This window comes from Balaenoptera physalus (genome assembly GCF_965194825.1).
Source record: "Balaenoptera physalus genome assembly, chromosome: 14".
Taxonomy (NCBI): Eukaryota; Metazoa; Chordata; class Mammalia; order Artiodactyla; family Balaenopteridae; genus Balaenoptera; species Balaenoptera physalus.
In genome coordinates, this window is record NC_138893.1 from 6,881,877 (window position 1) to 6,908,086 (window position 26,210).

At 41.8% G+C, this 26,210-nt stretch overlaps 1 protein-coding gene across 7 annotated transcripts in view; it reads right to left on the reverse strand.

Moving 5' to 3' along the window:
• The window catches only part of CHRM3 (cholinergic receptor muscarinic 3), a 532,253-nt gene that overhangs the window by 109,059 nt on the left and 396,984 nt on the right, over positions 1 to 26,210 (reverse strand). Inside the window, exon 5 of one of the 7 annotated variants that reach the window (XM_082425545.1) lies at positions 6,007 to 6,162. The exons of 4 other annotated variants lie outside the window; for them this stretch is intronic. In XM_082425545.1, coding sequence (XP_082281671.1) covers positions 6,007 to 6,017 — 11 coding nt within the window. In that variant the 5' untranslated portion in view covers positions 6,018 to 6,162. Of the gene's footprint in view, positions 1 to 5,940; positions 6,163 to 26,051; positions 26,154 to 26,210 lie in introns of all 7 variants that reach the window. 2 more of the 7 variants (XM_082425547.1, XM_082425544.1) reach the window with 2 other exon arrangements.

Below are 26,210 nucleotides of genomic sequence, written 5' to 3' on the forward strand. Positions count from 1 at the left end.
GGAGTTGTTCTGATGCGTTGTATTCTATGCTATCCTAAATAAATAAAAATGCTCTTCCAAATCTACTAAGTTGATTTCATGACTTGAAATGTGAAAACCACTGTTTGAAACTCTAAGGACTTTGAGAACCAGTCTTTATTCATCTCTATCTCGTACGGTGCCTTCACACATAGAAGAAAGTCAAGAAATGTTGTTACATAAATATTTTTTCCTAAGTAAAAAGAATACTCTCTTGGACAGCACTACCCAAAAACCATCTTTTGATTTCTCTCCCTGTGTTTTGTGTGGTGCAGAGAACATAGTGGGAGCTGGACAGTCGCTTGCTGAATGGCCACAGAAATGTAGAAAAGATTCATTCTTTAATGTCTTCACTGAAGGAAGGAATAGGAAAAAAAGGGAAGAAAGGCAGAGCTAGCTCTGTTCATTTTCAAACAAAAGGCATAGGAATGAGCTGGCATGGAGAATCCAGGAAGACTGAAGATCTGCCGAGTTTCATGTTGGCCCATGAGAGCTCCATGTGATTTATATTTTATCATTGCTAGACAAAACATTGCTAGCAGGGAAACACGTTAAATCAAAATGGCAATTTAAGGTGAAAGGGTAATTCTCCCTTGATCCCCAGCCCTACCACCTGAATCTTCACCAGATATGGCCTCTAACATCTCCAAGTAATGAAAGCAAACTAATTTGCCAGGAACCAAAGCTTGCCCATATTTTCATTTGCTTTTCCTATAGCATTGACTTTAAATACACAACATGTTAAACTTTAGCCTAAACAGATTATTTTAAGAACCTTTCCCTAATGGATCGTATTCAAGCTATATGCAACGAGTGTCACTGAGAACTTGCTCCACATCAGGCATAGTGCTAGATAGCATGAAAGGTAAGTGAAACCTGACCAGATCTCAGCCTATTTGGTGCAGGCAGCCATGTACACAGTAAGCTTTGCTATGGTATTTCAAGCATCAGACCACAGATCTGAGTAAAGAGCTGTGTATACACAGAAAGAAAGTCTCCTGTTATGCCAAGAGTGAGAGGTAGAGTCCAGCGGGAGGACTTGACAGAGGAGGTGACGTTTGAGCAGGTCTTTAAAGATGGAATGGGAATTTCCAGAAGTCGAAGGGTAAGGGGCATTCAGGTTAGTGGGGACTATATGAACTTGGCTGCCAGGAGCAGGTAAGTCTAGGATGCTTTAGGGATTGCTAAGTGGCTGGGTGTTTTTGTTGCTTAAAGGTTTATGGTGCAAGTTGAACAGGAAGAAGCTGATATCCAGTTGAGAAAAAACTAGAGTATCATGGTAGGCAGCTGGGTATTTACTGGGCATTTAAACATGTAGCACTATGTTTATTCTTTAATTTTTGAGAGTGTGCAAAGCTTGTCCTCCTCAGCGTTTGTGATGTGGAATTATATAGCTGGAAGGAAACTCACGTTATTTACCCCCAAACCACTAATTTTATACATGAAGAAACAGAAGTATAAGTCATTTGGTTAAAAGGGTCTTTTCCCAAGGATTGGAGAAAATTCAGTCCATTTGCATATAGATAGAAAGCAATCTTCCTGCTGCTGTTGTATAGACTGGCACTTAGTCAAAAAGAAAAACAGCTCACTGTTTATTTAAATTGAGCAGGAAGGAAGTGCAGGAGCAGGTGGGTGGACCCGATAATCTCACTATTCAGGGCATAGACGAATTTAGTGTAAAGGTAGCTTTGATTTGGACACCTTCCAAGGAAACTGAGCTACAGAAGTACCAGGAGGACTTGGTAATGAGGCAGTTTTATGCCAAAAGTAATCACAAGGCAGAGCCTCTGGACCCCACCAGGGTGTCTTTTAATTCAGTCACGAACAGCACACATAGAAGGTCTTCCCCTCCTTCGGGATTTAAAAGAAAATTCTCCCTAGTTAGTGAATAGGAATTCCTCGGTTGGTAACAAGAAATTTTGGGGTAGAGGCCGCTCCATGAATAATACCCTGAGTCTAAGTGTTTCAGCCTCCTTTGATGGGTCTTGTCTCGACCTCCTCTGGGATGTAGATCATAAGATACTGTGACCCCAGAAGAGGCTCTGAGAAGTCAATGCCTGAAGGATTTTGAGAAACCTCTCCTCTCAGGGGCTAGTTCTCGATTTCCATGGACATTAAACTCTGGCTTGTGGGGCCCCATCTTGAGCATAGGCCATATTCATCCTAGTGATAGCACAGGCCTGGGTGTCTTTGCATGAGCAATCAAAGAGCCTGCTGAGAAAGATCTCATCCCGAAGGAGGACAGAGTCAAGGTAATAAGCTCAATCCAAGGAAGAAGCTTCACTTTCAAGGGGAGGGACCGAGTCATTTAATTCTGGCTCAGTCCCAGCCCAGTTGCACAAGGAAGGTGGACCCCAAATCAGGTCAATATGAAAGCAGAGTTGCACTAACTCTCTGGGAGAATTAAGCCACAAGGCTTTGTAGCTTATGCAATTGTGCCCTGCACAACGGACCCAGTGGCAGGGCCCCTGTTGCTCAAGAAGGCCAGGGTGCCCTCTTAGCATGCTCTAATAAGGAATAGATCCAGTGGAGGGTTTCTAAATGTCCAAGAATGAAGACAAATGCTAGGGATTTTTGCAAAGGAAAAAAATAATTCAAAGATGAACAAGGAGCCACGGAAATCCAGATGTCCTCATAGGCAGCTCAGACACCAATAATCATTTGCTTTTCACATGATGTGGCAGCTTTTGTCTCCGTTTGACAAAATTATAATCGAAGAACAAGAATAGGACAAAAGGTAATTGGCTGGCTACTAACCCGTGGAAAAGCAGTTTCCTCCAGATATCAGGAGGTTGGCACTACAACGGAGGAACCACATAGATTCACACGCAGCAGTTTTCTCTAAGTGATTTTACCATAAAACGTTAAGTGACACATTCTGTCCTAGACCACAAGTAGCTAGAGTTAATTTTTTCCCTCATTTCCATAAAGGTCACGTGCAAAAAAATGAGCATGACAGCTGAGGCAGAAACGTAACGCCGTAAATACACGGAGAAAGCATATCACATAAAGAATGCTAACGTTCCTTTGCTTTGGGGGAAGGATGCTTCTAAGAGGAAAAAAAAGTCTAGTTACTTAAAAAGTCTTACTGCTTATTCCTGATAAAATATAAAAATATTGCTTTCAATCTGTACTGCTGATTTCATCACATGGTACTTAGTAAATTATGTCCCCGGAATGCTGCTGGCAAAGAGCGCTCCCCATCCCACAGGTGGGCTTTTGCTCCAGGTCAGGGCACCTCCAGACCTCACCTTTGCTTCTGGACTTCTGACTTAATTTTCAGAGAATGGATATTTGCCAGGCTAACTTTGTAATGATCAATTATCCCCTTCCTTGGGACTCTCAACAGTTCTATAATCTCTTTGATGCCCCTTCTATATTGGAGACAAAACTGTGGAGGATGAGTTCTCATTTTTCTGCTCCTATCTGTTAAAATTGCCAGAACGCTTACCATCATAGTCAGGAATAGCAACGTATTTTAAAAATTCATATACAAAGAAAAACGGTTCCTTCAGGTATTCTGATAGTGTATCTGTTCCCTCAAGTCAGTCAAGAGGGTATTTATACAGCGCTTGATGCCAAAAGGCTTTGTTGAAGGAGTGAACCTCAGAGACCAGCAGCCTCCTGCGCCCTTTCCTGGTGCATCCAGGACCTGGGGTGTAACCACATCTCAATTTCACCCTTCAAATAAATCGCTCACGGGGAATCCAAGGATTACAGATGGAAGGAAGGCTTAGAAAGCATCTGATTCAGTATCTTCCACTTAGAGTTGAGAAAATGCAGAGATTAACCAACTCCTCCAACAGTCTCTGGCCACTACGTCGTGTTTTGGGACCAAGTCCCTTATTTCGACTCCTGGTCCAGGAGCTATGCTGCTTTTACCCACCTCTCTGGGTGACAGGTGATGGAAAAGGAAATAAGGCAACATTGTATAGCTCTGACTTTCTTAAATGTGCTTTTAGAATACAGAGCCCACATTAAAAAACACCACCAAACACAAAGAAAGACTATTGAGAAAAACTCCTCATGAAATGAATAGGGGAATTTTCTGTCTCCTCAGTCAACTGGTACTAGATGTTCTGAAATTGAGACAGAGGAAACACCAAACAAAAACACAGTAGTTTCAGGGTGGTGAGAGGCTACAGAGTGGTCCTGCTGAGATCATGTGCTGGCACTGCCTACCCCCCAGGGACGTCATCTGTCCCCCATTGCCCACATGAGTCACCATATATGGCCTCATTTTCTTAGAAGCAACTCTCATCCAAGTGTGGTCCACTGACACATTTCATTTCTGAATCTTGTGGACATCATGTTAAACATTACATACGCTGCTTTAAATTAAGCACGTTTTGACTGAGGGTGAAGGGTAAAGGATGTAATGTATTTTCCAGCACTTTACATACATTACCTCTTTTAAACCTTACAACCACCTCAAGAAGTACACATTTTAATGTTTATGTGACAGATGTAGGACTAGAAACTCAGAATCTCCCCAAATACATGGAGCCAATAAATAAGCAGGATGGGATTAACTGAGTTCTTTCTGATTTGAAAATTCATGGTATTTTAAAAAGCACATTTCACAGTCGGTCTTAAATCACAGTTCCAGGGCATGGGTATCATTTTACCATTAAAAAGAATTCTTGGAAAGAGACACAGAGATTTTAAATATTAAGCCTTTTTCAAATTCTTTAAAAGGAAGGGTACAGTATTTGAGCAGGGTGAAGGAATGATAATTATCAAGAAGTCCTATTCAGCTTGTCCATGTGTCAGGCAATGCCCCGAGTGCCTATCAGACATGAATTCATTTGATCCTCAATCCTGTGAGGGAAGTACTGTTGTTACCTTCTTTTTAGAGATGAGCAAACTGAATACAGAGGTTGAGTAATTTGTTCAAGATCACACAGCTAGTAAGTGGCAGAGCTGGGTTTGAAATCCATGTGGTCAGGCTCTACAGATCCTGCTTTAACCATTCTGTTGGCTGACTTTCCCAGTCCTCTCCAACTTGCATGCAGACAAGGCAGGTTGGAGAGTTTTAAGGAAGGCTGGTATGAGAAGAAACACCAAAGACTGATATACTGAAATTGACTTGAAAATAAATGCTTCTTAAATATGGAAAGTAAAACACTATACTAGATAGCAGGTCTTTTCGAACCTCAGGGTTGCTGGAATAACTATTGACCGCAATGGAAACTAAGCTAATCAGGTTTGAAAGTTCTAAAATTCCTTGGTGAGCAGAAAAAGGAAGAGAGAAAGAAAGAAAGAGAGAGGAAGAGAAAGGGAAGAGGGAGGGAGGGAAGGAAGGAAGGAAGAAAGGGGGAGGGAGGGAAGAAAGAGAGGGAAAGAAAGAGAAAAGAAGGAAGGAAAGAAGGAAAGAAAGGAAGGAAGGAAAGAAAGATGGGAAGGAAGGAAGAAGGGAAGGAAGGGAGGGAGAAAGAGAGAGAAAGAAAGAAAGGGAAGGAAGGAAGGAAGAAAGAAAGAAAGAGAAAGAAAGAGAAAGAAAGAAAGAAAGAAAGAAAGAAAGAAAGAAAGAAAGAAAGAAAAAGAAAGAAAGAAAGAAAGAAAGAAAGAAAGAAAGAAAGAAAGAAAGAAAGAAAGAAAGAAAGAAAGAACTTAAACTAGGCTTTAGAGCAACAGTTGCCATACCTTCTGGTAGGAGAGTCACACAGATTCTCAGAGGCAGCAATTTTTCTTACCTTATAATTAAAGAAGGTGAGGCTCAGAGAGGCCAAGTTTCCCACTGCTGAAATTAGATTTAGAACTGCTAGCTCCACACACCACTACAGTTAAACAATCCAATTCACCACACAGATTCATTTCTTTCACAAAAGGATAGAAATAAGTTCAAACCAAAACAGACAACAACAAAAACAAAAGCAAGCTGACATAAAGGACATTTCAAGAAAGCAAGTCTCTGCATACCTGTTGTGGGAAATCACACTTATCTTGCCCCACGGAATCTACACCAGCATCTATTACCCTTAGTACCTCCAGCCCATCAGCAGGTCCCTGTAGCTCCACTTCAAATAGGTCCAGAATCTTAGTCCAAGCCGTGATCAACTCACACAACAGTCTCCTGAGTTGTCTGCTTCTTCCATCTTGGGCCTCCTACCATCCATTATATTGACAGCAGCCAGAGGGGCACTTGTAAAACATAAAACATCTCACTCCTCAGCATAAAATCCCTCCAATCTTTTCCTATTACTTAGAGCAAAATCCAAACCCATGTTACAGCTCCCAGTTACCTTCCTGAATTTCTCTTACCCACTGTCATACAGCCTCCAGGCTGCTCCATGAACACTCCAAACAGGCTCCCACCTCAGGGCCTTTGCATCATCTGTCCTCTTTCCTGAACTAGTCGATTCCCAGAGAGCAGCATCACGTCATTCGGTTCTTTACTCAAATGTCATTGCATCAGAGCCCACTCCTGGCTACACTAAATAAGCCATCTTCTTCACGCTATGCCCTCCGGAACCATTTTCCTTCACGACAATTGTTGCCCCATAACATGATGTGTGTGTATGTGTGCGTGTGTGTTTTTTCTAATGGAAACACAAGCTCCATGAGAGCAGGGACTTTAATTCATCACTGCATCCTTTGTGTCTAGAATAATGCCTGAAACATAATAGATGCTTAATAAAAATGAGTTTGATGAGGAGTGAATAATTTATGATCATAACAGTAAATCTGAAATGCAAAGAGAAAATTAAATTATCTCCCACATATTCTAAAAGAATTATATGGTGCACTTTATAATGTTTTCTTATTTAAAGCACATTAAAATTATCCTAGCATTTACTACTTAGGTACCATAAAAATCTTTGCTGTTCAATGTGATATACTGCCAACAATTTATGGACAATTGAGGTTTTACCGTTAGGTGGAAATTATGCTGAACTTTTTAGTGGGTTAAATTTGTACTTAAAAATTTTTCTTATTCTGTATGTATAGCGAAATTTATGATGGCTACTAGGTTTATGCAATCACGTAGGGAAAATAATATGAGAAATAGCTAATATTTATTGAGGTACGCTATTTATAGGCTCTGGTCTAAACCTTTTACCTGTTCTAATTCATTTAATCCTTAAAAAAAATTTCTGAGGTAGGAACTATTACTACCTCCAATTTACCAATGAGGACCCTGAAATACAGAGAGTTAAAATATCCTAATGGAGGCCACAGGGCTCCTTAGCAGTGGAGCCAGGGTACAAATGACAATGTCTTCACGCTTCTATTTAGTCATCATTTTTAATTTAAAAAACACCTTTTATTTAGCTACAGTGTATCAGGCATCGAGTCAAGTAGCAAGGATGCAACACAATGATGTAGCCCCTACTGTCACACGGAACAGGGGAGTGGACAGGACACCAGGCTGCCCGAGAGGCCAAGCCCACCTGGGGTGATGGGACCAGGGAGGCTTCACTGGGCACAGAGTTAGTCCCTTCTCCACTGTAACTTCCATATTAATGGTGGGGTCATTAAGCACCGTGGAGAGATCCAGGTTCTCCCTCTTCGTCCCCTAGAGTCTTCCACTGAACGCAGAGAAGAAAGGGGCTATTTCAGTAATAAGTTGCCTAAGCCTTGCTGTTTGGTTCCGTGGGTGGCCTTGAATCTGTAACTTTGCAGTGTGCCACTCTTGCTGCACTTCAGCCAGGTTTTTCTTGACATCTGAAGAGGCAGTGTCTCTAGAGAGGATATTTTTGCATTCCTCCATATGTTGCTTTTTGTCTCCTCACATATATTGCCAATAAAACTTGCGAGTTCCACCACAGGCCAGCTCTGCAACTTGCGTTTAGTGTTGGCCCGGGAAGAAATATATTATTATTATTTCCATTGGTTCATGTCTTTCCCTCTATTGTGGAAATGTGATTTTCTTGCATTTCCCCTCAATATATTGATGCACTTTCTCTCATCTGATTTCACTCATCTTTTTTTTTTTTTGATGTAGACCGTTTTTAAAGTCTTCATTGAATTTGTTACAATAGTGCTTCTGTTTTATGTTTTGGGTTTTGGCCGTGAGGCATGTGGGATCTTAGCTCCCTGACAAGGGATCGAACCTGCACCCCCTGCTCTGGAAGGCACTGGCTTAACCACTGGACCACCAGGGAAGTCCCTTCACTCGTGTATCTTATACGTCTCACAGGTTTCTTTTATTGATGACGGCGCTTGCTTCCACCCTGTTTCAAAAAATCTATTTAATAAAGTGTCCTGCTTCTGTATTTATCTCAAAGCTTTTCTACTGATAACTTTACCTGATTCTTTTCACTTTTCCAATGTTGTGGATTAACGTAATTTTTTTTTTTTCTTGTTTGGTTCTTTGCCACAGTCCTCTCCCTAAATATCTGCTCCACTGACCTTGGTTTAATCAGACTATGACTGTTGCATGACACTGAACCCAGAGGAAGGACAGACATGCTTTGATGTTGAAAAAGTGTCTCTTTCTCTCAGGTGGTGTCATTTTGCAATCATATTTATTATGTCTATCGAGCATATTTGTTTATCTTATGTTTTCAGTGTCTAGAGAACATTACAAATGACATCAGCATTATAAGATAGCAAAAGAGTCCCATTCACAAATGAGTGGGGTGGGGGAATGAGCATGAGTAATTTTTAAAAACACATTTTAAAATTATGATAAAATACATCCTCGGGCTTCCCTGGTGGCGCAGTGGTTGAGAATCTGCCTGCCAATGCAGGGGACACGGGTTCGAGCCCTGGTCTGGGAAGATCCCACATGCCGCGGAACAACTAGGCCCGTGAGCCACAATTACTGAGCCTGCGTGACTGGAGCCTGTGCTCCGCAACAAGAGAGGACGCGATAGTGAGAGGCCCGCGCACCGTGATGAAGAGTGGCCCCCACTTGCCGCAACTGGAGAAAGCCCTCGCATAGAAACGAAGACCCAACACAGCCAAAAATAAATAAATAAATAAATAAATAAATAAATAAATAAATAAATAAGCAAGCGATTTAAGAGGCATGTCAATCAATAAAAAAAAATGTAAAAAAAAAAACAGATGTTTTAGACTATAAAGATCAAAGATAGTTAATAGATATATCATGAGAAACTGCAGTGAAACGAGGCATCGCCAGCGTGGACTGGAGGCACCAACCCTGGCCTGGCCTTCTGTGTCTGGGTAGCAGACAGCCACGCACATGCCGAGGAGGCACCAGCCCAGGCACACAGGGGCCCCTCCAGCTACTCTCAACATTTATTATTCGGGAGCTGTATTCTTTAGGTGTTTGTGAAAGGTCAGCGTCTAATCTGGTTCCGCCCACAGCTGCACAGTTATAGTTTCCTTCACCGCATTTGCCCTCTCTTAGTATCATTTGACATTCTCTCTGCTTGGCAGTTTTCTCTTTAATTCCTTTTGGAAAACTATTTTTTCCCTAGTTTGTCATTTTACTTAAAAAATGTGTTCTGGAGTTGTCTGCTTTTTCTGTCTTTCCTATTTGAAACACCTCCCATAAACCGCTTACTTATGAGAAAAATAATTCATTTTATCAGCATCATAAAGTGATAACTGTTTTTTGAACGGTTTCTTAAAGATGACCCGGACTCATTAGTAAGTTATTTCATGGGGAGTGTTTTGAGCAATCAATTATATTCTCTTGACGATACTGACTTGAGGCTGAGAGGGAAGGGAGCAGGAACAAAGGCATAATGGTCCACTTGCTGGATACACAGATGCACAGAAGTGAGCGAGAGCCAGGCTCTCCCTTGGGCATCACATAAGTGGCCTTCCTGGAACAAGGCTAGGGGAATTTGTCATCAACTGCTTGTCAACTTTCTTGGGAGCATTAGCTATCATCCTGCTTAAAGGGATCAGGCATGACCACGTGGTACCTGGAGGCCTTTTCTGGCTCTATTATTCCATAAGGCTGTTGGTTTTTACGTTCCTAGCTTGAATGTCATTATGTCACTGATTCCAAGTCTCAGTTTCTGGAGGGGTATCACCTTATCTGTCTCCTTCATCAAGTTTTCTTAAAAATTAGAAAACATAATGTAGGACACAGTGCTTTGAAATTAGATTATGTATAATGACAATGATCCCACTTTGGCATAAATCTGTGATAAACTTTCCACCATTGGTTTGTAATATTTCACTCTCAAACTTCTGAGTACCTGACTGAACAATTCTTTCTGATTTTAACTTCTCATCCTCCTCCTTATTATTATTATTATTACTGTTATTTTAATTATTATTTTTTTGAGACCAGAGTTCTAGTCTATTTCTTTGCCACTTTATAACTGTGGGGAAACTACAGCTGTTGGGTTTGGTTCTCCATGCATGTCCTTTTTTCCTTTTTCATTGATTTTTTTTTTTTTTTTTTTACTGTTTCATTGCTACTCTGGGTATCTATGTTACTTAGGTAATGATGCAAACAGTGCAAATTTCCTAGGCTCCTCAAAGGCACAACTTCATGAAAAACATTTCCACGTCTCATTTTTTAGCAATGGTGTTAGCGTTCATAATACAAGTTTCACTCCTATTGATTATTTATACATATTTTTTTGCCTTGCACGTTAGGGTAAACGTGGGGATAGATAATAGGAATCTTTGCTTACTAAGGTTATATAATAATTAACTTAAGTATAAATATAAAGTTACCTTCCTGGATTGATATTGAAAAGCAGGATCTGGGTCTCAGTCTAAACTTTTTCTTCTGTGTTGGCAATTTTTCTAGTTGCAAAAGTTATTTGGAGAAGTACTCACTGAGTTTCTGGAGAATAACGATTCTTCAATATACTCACATTTCATGCTGGGTAAATTATCATCCCTGTACACCCACCTTTACATGTGTTGAAACAGATTCTGGTTAAACAAATGCACAGTCCCTGGAAGGTAGCAAAAAGCTTTTCTCCTGCAACTCCTGGTACTCAACTTAGTTATCCTTGTGTCAGTTTTCTATCCTGGTTTTACAAACACAAATACAAGTTATAAGACACTGTTTGGGAATCCCAGCATCAGAATTAAGTCATATGTATTGTTCGTTGGTTATAAAAGAGCAATTATTATTATGATTATTATTTTAACTTCTTTATTGGAGTATAATTGCTTTACAATGGTGTGTTAGTTTCTGCTTTATAATCTTTGCTGGGACAAAGAGCAATTATTAATACTTAATTGTGTTGGTGATGGTGCCATAATTTTTGAACAACATTATAATTTAGTGGATTAGATTTCCATCCAGAAATACTTCCATGAATGTTTCTCCTCTATTAATTTTCGAATGTTCAAAGTGCAGTTTTAGAAAACTGTATTCTGATTTTGGAATTTAAAGATTCTGTTCTTACTTCAATAAAGCAGTTTCATATCTGCCCCTTTTGCATGCCACAAGGAAGTGAGCCCTGGTGTGCATGTCGAGGGGTAATGTCTGGGAGACAGCACACGTAAGGCCTGGGGTCCATCCCCACCCCTCTGCCCTTCATCACTGCCACTCCCTTGGCTCCTGGCTCTTGGTTTCTACTTCCCACCCAGCACCAGGTAGTGCAGAATGGAAGTGAGTGTCATCAGAATGTGCACCAGAATCTGGGAATATCTTGATAACTGATGTGAGTGGAGAGTCGCTTCAAGACCAGCAAGGACTCAAAGTAAAGGAATCAGAGGGGCTCCATTGCCCTGTTTTCTTGGAGACAAATCAGATCGCTCCACATACTAAAGCAGATTAACTGGGGTAGAGGATGGGACATACTGTCGCTCTTTAGATCGAGCAGAGATCTGGGTGTATGTGACTGATTACAGACCCTAACCACAGTATCACTGAAAGAGTTGGCCGACGTTATCCTACACGATGGACATACCATAAAGTAAATAAGGCGGCTTGAATTTTAACAACAGCTGAACTACAGATGCTTTCTTCTGACTTGGGATGACCACCTAACCTCTTAAGTCAGAACATGCAGCTCTTTCTGCTGTTCGCCTCCTTGGATGGTCTGGAGGCACATCATAAGATAGTAATAAGCCCACAGAAATCACCATGGGTTACGACGTTTCTAGTTTGCCTTCAGGTTAACGACGCAAGAGAACGTAAGGAGAGAAAAGAAGAAATCTCATTCAATGCCTCTGTTGTGTGAGTCCCTAATGAACAATATACACATCTAGCTGTGGCCATTTTTAAATGGCTATAGCTTTAGTGTGAGATTGTTTAAAGAAATACATAATTGCCCTGAAAACGTAAAGCAGAAAAAGCACAATTTTTGGCCACTCGTTTTGGTGTCTCTCTTGAAGATCAGTGAGGCATCTTCCTATTTACTGTGCTGTAGAACTACTGGTTCTTCTGGGCTTGGGGATTCAAAAGTGGATTATCTGAATGCCCTGGAGGTCTTGCCCACCTGATAAACATGGGGGTGCGCCCTCGCCCGTGTCCTGGATGCCGTATGAGCACAGGGGCAGGTAGCTATCTCTGGGGTGGCCCCTGAGACTATGTCTAGAAATGAACTGTGAAAAGGGTGGGGACCAGGGTCGGAGGGGAGTAGGGGACCCCAGATCAGTCACAGAGCCTCTTCATTTATGAGAACCAGAAGATGACTGGCAGGGCAAAACAGCTCTTAGACACCTCTAGCCTGCTCTGTACTTCAAGCTTTACTGTAAACAACACATTCACAGGATGATGGTGTTCTGATTTAGCAGCCTGACATATGTCAGAGCTCACGGTAACACGGCTTCAGTGAGATTTTTTCCATACACGTTTCTTCAATGAACATTTCAACACAGCAAATACTTCCCACAGTCATCTTAATGACTTTAATCTTCACACTTATCTTTTCTACAGGCTTTTGTACATGCATTTAACTTTCCAATCGACTTTCCCCGATCCTTTAAATGAGTATATATGCAGCTCAATGCCTTTAACTATCTTTCTCAACACGGCCAGAAAATAGTAGAAAATTGAGGTCAAATGCAGGCTGAGCTCAGAAGGGATTGTAGATCCATCTGTTTGCTACTCTTCTCCCTCCGAAGGAACCACAGGTCCCAAGATGATAGCTGATCTCTAGAAATACTACAAATGTAACTGTGGAAAGTGTTGACCCAAACCCTTCCCATGCATATGATGAAGTAACTGACCACGTGCCTCTCAGAGGGGACCTAAGATGCACACCTGCAACTGTGGGATCCATGCCCACAGCCTCCGTTATTCCAGGTGACACTGGTTGGAGGGCAGGGAGGGCAGATCTCCACAGGGGCACTGCTACTCAGCTTGGCCGCGGGCTCCGGTCAGGCAGGTGCGCTGAGTGGTGGGTGGCAGAGAGGACGACTGACATCCCTACAACATGAGGTGCTGTCAGGAGCACAGAGGACCCTGGCCATTGGGAGTCTGGCCATAGGCATGATGCAGGACTGTGGCTCTCAGTCAACGGATTACATGTGAGGCAGGACTCTAGGACAAGAGGGACACATGCATTTGATTTAATAACTGGAAACCAAGGGGTTGCCAGGGGGTGGGAGGAGCACAGGAAGGGCGAGAGTGAATATCATTTACTATGATGCGTGCTATAAGCTGAAACGTGTATCCACGCTGCCCCCCATTCTTACATTGAAGCCCTAACCCCCAAAGGGACCATATTTGGAGACAGTACATTTAAAGAGGTAATTAAAGTTAGATAAGGTCATAAGGGTAGGCCCCTAATCCAGAAGGGACACCAGGGATCTCTCTCTAGGCATGCGCAGAGGAAAGGGCAGTGAGGATATGAAGCGCAGGTAGCCACCTGCAAACCAGGAAGGGAGGTCTCACCCGAGACCAACTCTGTTGGCATCTTGATTTTGAACTTGTCCTCCTGAGACATGTGAGAGAACACATGACTGTAGCCTAAGTCACCCAGTCTGTGGTGTGGCCATCAGAGGAGACAGAGACAGTGTGGCAGACACCGCAGGTCCTATCAGTTCATTTAATTCTCAAAACCTCTGTGTGAAGCAGGCTTTATTATCTCCGTTTCATGCATGCAGAAACAGGCTCAGAAAAAGAAAGCCATGTCTCTAATGCTCCATGGCAAGCAAGTGTCTCTTGACATTTGAACAGGGAAGGGGCACGGGAACAGCGGAGCTCATTTTTTGACTGAATTGCAGTTCCCTGAGTCCAGAGAGGGGGGATCTCTTTATGATTTAAAGATCTGAGCTTAGAAATCGGTGCGAGCTTGTGGAAGCCAGTGGGCGGAGTAGTGGGTTTGTTGGGGGTGAGGGTGGAGGTTGTGCATGTGAGTGCTTGTGTGTTTGGGGGAGGCATCAGCTGGGAGGAGCTGGGGGAAAGTTAAGGCAGAGGAAGCCAAAGGCAGTGCCCCCAGCAGCCCGTGGGAGGCTTCTACATGCCTTTGAAAGACTCTAGGTGGTCCCAAGGACCCAGGGGGAGCTCTGGCCCATGACGATTTCAGTGGGGCTGCGTCCTATCTTGAAAATTTTGGCAGTTCTGGGGAGGGGACCATTAGAGAATATGACTCACATCGAACTGACTGAGAAACCCCTGTTAGGAAGGGGAAAGTAAGGAGATAAAGGCTGTTCTGCAAAGACTCAGGGAAGGAACCTTGAACGAAGAGCTAGCCTGGATTTAAGTAGGTCTCCAGGATTGAACAGGGAGCTTCCGTGATGGGCATTCCTGGCTCCCTAGAGAGGGTCACGAGTGCAGCAAACTCTTAGGCAGCACTTTCTATGTCCAAGTATTCTGCAAAGCTTTTGGCATACATCACCTCATCTATCCTCACAAGTGCTTTTTGAAACCTGTACTAATATCCCTAAGTTTATAGATAAAGAAAGTGAGGCACAGAGAGGCTGGATGTAGTTTCTCAGGTCACACAGCCAGTAAAGGGGCCAAGGTTTGAGCCCAGGTGGACTCACTCCCCTGTTCTTAACCACTAAATTCCACCTCCCGGTGATTTCCTGAAGAAATCCACCTTGCTCTGTACTTCCTGGACCAGGAGAGGGGCAGGCAGGCATGGCCAGCAAAGTTCTGAGCGTGGTATCAGAAAGGCTGACATTGACTCTTTTTCTTCCTCCACATGTGTCTCAGTTTGCCTTCCTTCAAACAGTGTCATTCACTATAGATCTTACTTATAGACTCTCTGTGGGATTAGTGAGGGAATTCTTGGAAGTTATTAATAATTCTGCTCAGGAAAACAGGATTATGTGGATTAAAAAAAAAAAAGGAGCATTCCTGCTGGAGTAGTAAAGCAAGACTGTATTAGGAAAGACCATCTCTTTGAAGCAAGGCAAACACATTCCCTTAGCCTGAATCAGCCTCATGGGAATGGGTAGCAGCAGACATCAATCATGCTAAGGTGCAGCCTTTTCTGCCTTCTAGAAGCTTCTCTGCAGCCCTGTGGCTCTGCCAGCTATGAGAGCATCCAGATGGCATCAACCGGTGGGTGAATCCTCTGGATATACAACACTGGGAGGAGAGTCTGAGGGGAGAAAGCTGACTAGAAGCCTGGCTTTGTTTTTTTGTTGTTGTTGTCGTCATTTTTCTTTTCTTTTTTTAAACTAATTAATTTATTTGTTTATTTTTGGCTGCAATGGGTCTTCATTGCTGCGCACGGGCTTTCTCTAGTTGTGGCGAGCGGGGCCTACTCTTCGTTGCGGTGCGCAGGCTTCTCATTGCAGTGGCTTATGTTGTTGTGGAGCACGGGCTCTAGGTGCACGGGCTTCAGTAGTTGTGGCACGGAGGCTCAGTAGTTGTGGCATGTGGGCTGTAGAGCACAGGCTCAGTAGTTGTGGTGCACGGGCTTAGTTGCTCCGCGGCATGTGGGATCTTCCAGGACCAGGGCTCGAACCCGTGTCCCCTGCACTGGCAGGCGGATTCTTAACTACTGCGCCACAGGGAAGCCCCTTTTTTGTTGTTTTTGTTTGTTTCTTTCTTTCTTTTGGCTTCCTAAATGACTCTTAGCCAAAAAGAAACAAAAAAGGGCAACCAGAATGAAATGTATTGATGTCTGATGAACTGTAATGACCTACTGTCCAATTTGTCATTGAGATAAAAGTGCCACATTGATTTTGCTGAAGTGCTGTCACTACACATCATTCATCTGGAGAAGAGTCAATTAAGAGTGCAATTCAGAGATACATAAAACCCAGACCAAAGGTGTAGCAGGAGACCCAGGCAGCGTGTGCCTCAAGATCAAATACAGGTTTCAAGATGAAAATGTCTCCCTCCTCCTCCTGAAGTCAATTTACCTCTGTTCAATGTTCAAATAACATTTTGTTTCACATTTGATTTAATTGCCTGTAAGTTGAGCTAGGCCTACCTGGTGGCAAATATTCTGGCATTTTCTTTATACTTGGGTCTACAAGCTCACTTCCTTCCACTTTTCAAATTAGTTTTTCTCAAAGATTTAAGCTTTCAGAAAGACTGTATTATATTATTGGGTTTAATTACTATAAGTTTTGAAATAAGTACCATTTCAATGAAGATATGGACTTATGCATAGTATATGGAATCAGACAACAAGGCAGGAGGGCTCTTAGAATGTTTTAGACAAATCTCTTCATTTTACAAACAAAGAAACTTGCTTAAAAATGGAGGAAAAGGGACTTCCCTGCTGGCACAGAGGTTAAGAATCCGCCTGCCAATGCAGGGGACATGGGTTCGAGCCCTGGTCCGGGAAGATCCCACATGCCGTGGAGCAACTAAGCCCGTGTGTCACAACTACTGAGCCTGCACTCTAGAGCCCACGAGCCACAACTACTGAGCCCATGTGCCACAACTACTGAAGCCTACGTGCCTAGAGCCTGTGCTCTGCAACAAGATAAGCCACTGCAATGAGAAGCCTGCACACTGCAACTAAGAGTAGCCCCCGCTCGCCGCAACTACAGAAAAGCCTGCGCGCAGCAACGAAGACCCAGCACAGCCAAAAATAAAAATAAAATAATTAATTAAAAAAAAAAAAAAGAAATGGAAGAAAAAATTTCCACAAAACAAAGTGAAGAGAGTTGAAATGTAGTTCCAAGTCACATATTCCCTTGCCTGGGTGAGTCCTGAAAGTGAGTATGCTCTGATTTGCGATGACAGTACAGAGGACGGTATACATAAATCAACACAGCTACTTTCCATTTTATTCATGAACCCTTTTCTGTGGCCTTCGATTGGCAAAACTGACTTTATCTCTGCCTTCTGATAACATGATGAGGTGCTAAAATGTATAAAAGGGATCGATGGGTGGTTTGCCAGAGGAAAGAGAAAGAAAAGCAAGTACACAGTAACATGAAGGATCAAGAGGTTCAAAAAACTAAAAATAGAGTTGCCATATGACACAGCAATCCCACTTCTGGGCATTTATCTGGACAAAATTATGATTTGAAAAGATACATGAACCCCTATGTTCACAGGACCACTATTTACAATAGCCAAGACATGGAAGCTACCTAAATGTCCATCGACAGATGAATAGATAAAGAAGATGTGGTAGGGACTTCCCTGATGGCACAGTGGTTAAGAATCCACCTGCCAATGCTGGGGACATGGGTTCGAGCCCTAGTCTGGGAAGATTCCACATGCCACGGAGCAACTAAGCCCGTGAGCCACAACTACTGAAGCCCCACGCCTAGAGTCCGTGATCCGCAATGGGAGAAGCCACCGCAATGAGACGCCTGCATGCCGCAACAAAGAGTAGCCCCCGCTTGCCACAACTAGAGAAAGCCCGCATGCAGCAACAAAGACCCAATGCAGCCAAAAATAAATAAATAAAAAATAAATAAAATTAAAAAAGAAGAAGATGTGGTACATACATACAATGGAATACTACTCAGCCATAAAAAAGAATGAAGTAATACCATTTGTAGCAACATGGATGGACCTAGGCATGATCATACTGAGTCAAGTATCAATAAGTCAGAAAAAGAAAGACAAATACCATATGATATCACTTATATGTGGAATCTAAAGTATGACACAAATGAACTTATCTACAAAACAGAAACAGACTTACAGACATAGAGAACAGACTTGTGGTTCTCTATGGGGAGGGAGTTGGGGGAGGGATGGATTGGGAGTTTGGGATTAGCAGATACAAACTATTATATATAGAATGGATAAACAACAAGATCCTACTGTATAGCACAGGGAACTACATTCGATATCCTGTGATAAACCATAATGGAAAAGAATACGAAAAATATATATATATATATATATATGTATAACTGAATCACTTTTGCTGTACAGCAGAAATTAACACAACATTGTAAATCAACTATACTTCAATAAAATAAAATAATAATAAAAAGAAAAGAATCAGGAGGAGCCAAAATCCTGTTCCTATCCCTGAGGCCGACTGAGTCACCCTCAGAAACCACTTGCTGGGCTGAAACACAATGCCTCATTTATAGCACTTCTGCGTGCTGCCTTCTGTCGACCCTCTTTCTCCCAAGCTCAGCCACTCATCAGCGTGCCTCATCCCTGGGATGACAGAATCAGCATTACAGGCAATTTCACTGATATCCATAATGCTGAAGGTGCCAGCAGGTACACGTGGTAGTTACCACAGGTGAAAGGAAAACAGGTGCATTACCCCCAGGTTGGGGTTGGGGGAGGGAAAGGAAGTTTTGTGTGCCTCTGAAATTCACATTATATTTGTCTCCAGGCCCAGGCGGCTTTGATGTGACTCAAGACTATTTCTCTTATGAGTGACTAAGAGGAGAAGCAGCCAACACTGTAAAGCAGGGAAGGCTAAGTTTGCCGAGAAATAACATCAGATAAACTCTACGGTGCCTTGCTTAAATCCCATGCGCAAGACTTAGATAATCCATATGCATTTTGTGATACATAGAGGGAGAGAGAGAGAAAGAGAAAGGGAGAGAGAATGAAAGAATGAGAGAAAGAATCAGAAAGAGAAAGAGAGAAAAAGAGTGAGAGAGAGCGAGCGAGAGAAAGAAACCACATACTGAACTTCATTCTCACTTTGATATTTAACATTTGACTTCTAGACCATGAGCACCTAAGGTGATTATAATCTTTCATTTAAATTTGGATTTAAACAACCAAAAAAAATCTCAAATTGGCCTTTTGAGATTATTTCATCCGTTTTTTTCCTAAGGCAAGTTAATAACTTTCACAGGATTATTGTGAAGTTGGGTGTGAATAAAAGCAAAGAACTCTGTCACTGGGAAGGCCGTCCTACAACTCTATGTGTGAAAGTTGCCTTTACTTCACAGTGGAAAGAAGGCAGGTTTTAGAAGGAGATACATTGGTCTGTTACTCTACTACTTCCTAAAGAAGCTTCTGCAGAAAACTAGTTCCATGAAATTTTCTTTAAAAAAAATGAATTTAGCTTTCCCAGCACCACTTATTGCAGACTGTCTTTCCTCCATTGTATATTCTTGACTCCTCTGTCATGGATTAATTGACCATGGGTGTGTGGGTGTATCTCTGGGCTTTCCATCCTGTTCCATTGATCTATATTTCTGTTTTTGTGCCAGTACCATACTGTCTTGACTACTGAGCTTTGTAGTATAGTCTGAAGCCAGGGAGCCTGATTCCTCCAGCTCCATTTCTTCTTTCTCAAGACTGCTTTGGCTATTCGAGGTCTTTTGTGTTTCCATACAAATTTAAAAATTATTACGCAGCCATAAAAAAGAATGAAATAATGCCATTTGCAGCAACATGGCTGGACCTGGAGATTATCATACTAAGTGAAATAAGCCAGATAGAGAAAGACAAATATCATATGATACCACTTACATATGGAATCTAAAAATTATGATACAAATGAACTTACAAAACAGAAAGAGACCCACAGACACAGAAAACAAACATATGGTTACCAAAGAGGAAAGAGGGGTAGTATATATATACATATATATATATATATATCTCCAAATCACTGTGCTGTACACCTGAAACATGACATTGTAAATCAACTACACTTCAATTAAAAAATGAATTTAGCAAAGGATGCCCACTATATTCTCCCGTTCAGAGATTCACAATACATATCAGTATACTAATGGTCCTAAGAAGTACAACCTACACTTAAAAAGGTGGGGTGGGCGGTGTGAGAAAAAAATCTAACTTAGACTAACCAGAATTTCAAACACTTGTTTGATCAAGAAACCTTTTCTCCATGAACTAATTTTGGCAAATATTCACTTTCTCAACTGCTTCAGCAAACAGCTTATCTCCTACTTCCCAGTCTTATTCCAAATGGAGGGGAAGGCACTGAGAAATCCCAACCAAATGAAGTAATGGCAGCATAGCAGTTAAGTCCCCAAGGTCACATAGGCGGGCAATGCAAAAGGACTTGATGCATGTGAAATGTTTAACAACATATTCTATAGTTTCTGGGAAGCCCTACCACGTACATCTTATAAGTAAACACATACATGTTTATGGGAATATTCTCCGTTTGGTAGGGGAGATTCAAACAAGTGGTTAAGGGAATTCCCCCAAGTTTCACCATCAGTTCTGGGAATGCCTCAATGAGACCCAGGCTCCGTTGCTCAGCAATCACAACACCACTGGATAGGACCTCCCATCTCACTGCTGGAGAGTCATTATGCATAATGGCAGGACCAGATCATCTTTCCTCTAAGAGAAGTGATGTTTTCTACCAGATACTAGATTATAGCAAAAGACTCCAAGGGGACAAAAATCCTTCCCCAGGATGGTGGCAATCAGCCAGTTCATGCATGATTGAAATGAAACCAAGCTTTGCTTCTGGTGTTGATCCCAGGATCTCTGCTGCTGAGTTGGCAGCCATGGTTTCAGGTTCACACATGAATCCTAGGTGTACTCTCTACACGATTGATATCCAAAGGTCTAAGAAATGGACTGAAAAATAGTAAATAGATACAACTGCAAAGAGACTAGTATTACTATAAAACTTGTCCATAAATTTTCTTAGTATAAATCATGAATTTTAAAATAGTATTTAAAATAAGTAGACTTAAAGGGCTTACATGGGGAACCCACTATAGTTTCTATCCCCACTGTATCTTATATGTCTCGCTTTCCTATAACTGTAACTTGTGTTGTTAGTTTTGCAGGGTAGAGACAATATTTTTTATTTTTTGGACTCCACCTGACATATATCAGGCTGTTGATATATTTTATCAAATAAGTGAATGAATGTATAAATGAAGGTGGCTTAAAAAGTCATTGAATCCACATTCTGTGCCTTGTACTTCATTCCATGCTGCTCACTTGCGAAATTTATCCGTTGGTCACTGAATAGCTTTACCTTCTATTCATTTTGGTTGCCTCCTCACCTGCGATACTTTTTATTTATTTATTTATTTATTTATTTATTTATTTATGGCTGTGTTGGGTCTTCATTTCTGTGCGAGGGCTTTTCTCTAGTTGTGGCAAGTGGGGGCCACTCTTCATCGCAGTGCGCGGGCCTCTCACTATCGCGGCCTCTTTTGTTGTGGAGCACAAGCTCCAGACGCGCAGGCTCAGTAGTTGTGGCGCACGGGCCCAGCTGCTCCGCGGCATGTGGGATCCTCCCAGACCAGGGCTCGAACCCGTGTCCCCTACATTGGCAGGCAGACTCTCAACCACTGCGCCACCAGGGAAGCCCCTGCGATACTTTCTGATGCTATAAATTCTGTTTCTTTTATCATGTTTTTTTAATTGGGTTTAAAACATCCTTAAAGTGTGATTAAAATAACATGGAACAGTTCCTTCTCCCTCTTGAAATTTCTCCTAGAGTGACTTTGACATTAAATGCCTGATAACCATGTAAAAGATGCAAAGCATGACTCAACATGCAGGTCTCATTCTCTTGTATCCTTTCCTAACTTCTAAAGGTTAGGAAGCCAACGGAACTAACACATGCCTTATAGACTTTGGTTTACGTATCCTCGTTCTATTTCGGTAAACTGTGCTAGTGAAATCAAGGTATCAAAAATGTCAGATTGTGTCAAAAGAATCTGAGAATAGCTTTCTTTGGCTGAAGCAAAGCAGGTGACAGGAGATCAGGGGAAAATCTGTGGTTAGGGGAGGGCCAAGCTGCAGCAACCAGAGTGAAGAGGCTGAGGCTAATGGGAAGGGCTTTAGGAAACAGCCAGAAGCTTTCAGTGCCAGAGTGACCAGATCAAAGCAGCTGGCAAAGAAGATAATTTTCACAGTGGTCTTGGATGGCCTGAATGCGAGACAATAGGTCCTGTGGTCAGCGTGCTATCACTTGCCAGATGAGCGGCCACAGCATAATTGCTAAAATAAATCTAGTCACAGACGACCTGGGAAACACAAAAGGCAGAGCCTTACAGTTCACAGACAGAGCATTCTCAGTGATACCCTGAAATGTTATCCAGACTTGGCAATCAGGATGGCTTTTACCAACAAAGTCAAATCATGGGCAAGTGCAAATCCATAAACTGTGTCTTGCTTTAAAAGAGAGGAGACACTTTAAAAATTCACACATATATATTGAGTATGCTTATGCCCCGAATATGTAAGATATCAAGGTTGCTCTATACTCTTAGAAGCAAAACTTAGGATGATTCTAAGGATATCTTGGAAACCATGGCTCAGTTAGAACCACACACAGGTACAGGTACTCAGCAGTGAATTTTACACTTACAGATGACCATTTTCAGAAATGCTACCAGGGCAATATTACAACGTATGAAAGGTGAAATGAGGACAACGATTTTCCTTAGCCTCAAAGGGCTGATAAGCAGGTGGCAGTGTTTAATCACAACTTGGTAGTCCAGCCCCATTTGTTAGCTCTTACTAGCAAATGATCAACGTGTCTTTGGACTTGGCCAAGGACACACTACTGATAATTCCAAGTACTCTGAAATTTAACATTTATCACTTGGCCCTCTATGATAGGCTACTGGGAAACAAAACTTCCAATCAATTCCAGGAAAATAACATTTGAAGTATGTGGCACAGGTTTAAATTCTGGGATCCTAAGCACATAATTTGGAAATCCTCCCCCTTCCCAGTCCTTCAGGTGCATTCCCCTTGAAGATCTTGGGATGTGTTCCCCTGGCAGGGCCTTTTTTTGATCTCACAGGAGGAAGTCGACATTTCCCAAGGCTAGCCTAGCTTTCCTCTGGAATACCAGCGGCGCGGTCCCCAGGGCCATGGGGAAGCGGGCTGTGACTTGGTCCCCAGATGTCTGTGGGCTCTTCATCAGAGCTTCAGCAGGACAGCCAAGTGGGCCCTCAAGTTCTCCGGCATCCCTTTCATAGCCTGGGAATGCAAAGCAGCACAGATCCCTTTTTGGTGAGGATTACCTCACAGCTGGCATTTCACCCCAGCCCCAGGGATTGCAAAAGGATATTTGGAAGAACAGTCATTGCATTCTGACAGCGGAAGCACACAGATCATCTCGGGTCCCCTAAGCTTGGCCCACGCTGATAAACACAACGCTAACGGTGGTCACATTCCACACGTGGGCCTCCTGAGAATACACTGCATCTCAAGGCAGACGAGGAACCTTTGCGAGTCCCGAGATTGAAAATCCCAAGATTGAAAACTGCAATGGCCACAAATACCCGCTGCTCCTTGGCTGAGCAGACGCTGCCTTGGCCTTTCCTGAGTCTGTCTACCGCCTATGTGGAGAAGTGTGTGGCTTCCTTATCTTCTCATGTGGCAAATCAGCTCAGCTGAAAGGGCAAAAGGAGGCTTTGCTGAAGCAAAAAGGAAAAACAACAAGCGGGCCCAAGATGTACTCCTGGGAAGGGACAGTGTTGGGGGAGGGACGGGACAAAGAGGGGGGGCGGTTCACACTGGCTTCCGAGCTGAAATCTTTTGGGTTCAAAAGCTGATCTTTCTAAGCCATTTGGAGAAAAAAAATAGACTTTAGAGTCACAGACCCCTGGTTCCGACTTCCTTATTTCCTCCTTTTGTAAAGATTAACGTGCAATGCTTCACTGGTAGCTTGTCAAGATACTACTGATAGGAAAAGACAGTATTATAAATAAGCTTTTTCAATAACTGCCTGTCCACTGCATCAACACGAGCAGTCATCTGGGTTGGGTTTTATAGAAGAGCTGATTAATTCTTTTTAGTCTATTTCTAGGAAATGCAAATACTTTAGGCAATTGTCTGAAAGGCTTATACAGAGTCTATGTACAGTTAAAGGTTATGAAGAAAATCAGTGGTTCGCCCTGATTCTTTCTTCATGATCCATTTTGAGTTTTAGGAAACAGAAGGGGTGACAGTCTTGTCACACTTGATTAATCAGCCCTATGGACACAGAAAAGATTATCACCAGGCCCTTTCCAGGTGACAAGTAACAGACTTTTTTATCCTCCAGATTTGATATATCATTAGACCTAGAAAAGATCACCTGTATAAGAGTGAAAATAGTTCACATAGCATGTAATAAAGGCAGCATGAGGTTGTCTCCTTACCCATAGCACGATTCTAGGGCAAACTCTATTTGTCTCCCTTTTTTTGAATGCCCAACATGAATTCCCACCTTCTCTGGTGCAGATTAATCCTGCCCATAAAATAACCTAGCATGCTATTGAGTGATCAGGGCTGTAATGATTTACCTTGCCTGACGGTCACACAAAGGGAGAGACACAAAATAGACTTGCAATTCCTTTTTGCTCATCTGATTTCAGCTATGACTTGTCAAGATGTGTGCATACATTCTGTAAGGCTGTCTTTATCGAACTCCCATGCAGTAAATACTTCAGAGGAGCTTGGCTGCAACTGGACTTTGGGGCTATTCAGATCTGGGTCAAAATAACCAGTGTCTTGAGAAAGACAAATATCATGTGATCCCGCTTATATGTGGAATCTAAAAAAATGGTACAAGTGAACTTATCTACAAAAAAGAAGTAGAGTTACAGATGTAGAAAACAAACTTATGGCTACCAGGGGGTAATGGGGGGGGATAAATTGGGAGATTGGGATTAACATATACACATTACTATATATAAAACAGATAACTAATAAGGACCTACTGTATAGCACAGGGAACTCTACTCAATACTGTGTAATGGCCTATATGAGAAAAGAATCTAAAAAAGAGTGGACATATGTATAAGTGATTCACTTTGCTGTACACCTGAAACAAACACAATACTGTAAATCAACTATACTCCAATAAAAATTAAAAACAAACAAAAAATCCCCCAAAACTCCAAAATAACCAGTGTCTCAAAATGAAGTTTACTGACAAAGAATTCAAATAAATTTTGGAATAGTTCTCTTTAAAAACATCTTCATTTTAAAATAAATATAATGCATAGTCATTGTGGAACAGCTTGAAAAGAGAGCAAAGAAAAGAATAAATGAGATCATAATGTCTCATGATGCAGCCATCAAGCAGCGACTACTTTAATTATCCTGGTGTATTTCAGCATTTAGGGATATATGTGTATAAAGCAAAAAACTTGATTATGTGTATTTCCAATGTCTTACAGCAAATTTGCCTCTGTTACACGTACTAAAAGGAATAAATTAGGGTTTTTATTTGGTGAAGCTGATGAGTTAAAATACAACAGGGCACGTAAAGATCAAAGAGGAAGTGAGGAAAGCCAGAAAACATTTCACTTAAATATCTGAATGCCATGCATGATTACTAAGCCAAAGAAAAACTATTTATCTGGCCTGAAGAATGTTATTTAAATCCCAGGCTCATTCATGCTAAACAGAGGCAACATTTTCCATTCACTTCTCCAAGGCTTTTCTTCTCCTGGAAGAGACTCCCTTTTCTCCCCCTCTAGCATTCCTATTTATGGGCTTAATGCCCACAATTGAGAAGGAGAAGTTTAGAAGGTATTCACTGCCAAAATGATGATATTTAAATGGTAGGACAATTTTTAACAAGGTGATTTTTTTTAGGGTATGCCAACCTATAAACATTATTCTTGCCATAAAACTCTAAACTAAAACCCACTAATAAAAAGGCCAGAAGAATAATTATTTACAACGTGGTATTAGGGAGTTGGAGCTACTTTTCTTTCTCTAAAGAACAAAAAGGAACTACATTTTTAAAGATTAAAAAGGTCACATGATCTTCTACCGAAATAAGACTTTTGCTTCTTTTCTTATATTTTCATCGTGTTAGCAACTAAAACCTGCAGATGGATGTGTTAGTCAAATCCTGAGACTTTGCTAGACACAGTCATCTAATACTAACCTCAAATAAAGAAACTGCATTAATGGGAATTTTCATTATCATCACCATCAAAAGTCATGTGGAGCCACAGCCATTTGGAATATTCTCTGACCAGGGAGCAGCCTACGGAGAGACGACAGAATACATGCTTCTTTCTGGTTCTTCCTTGAACTATTATCT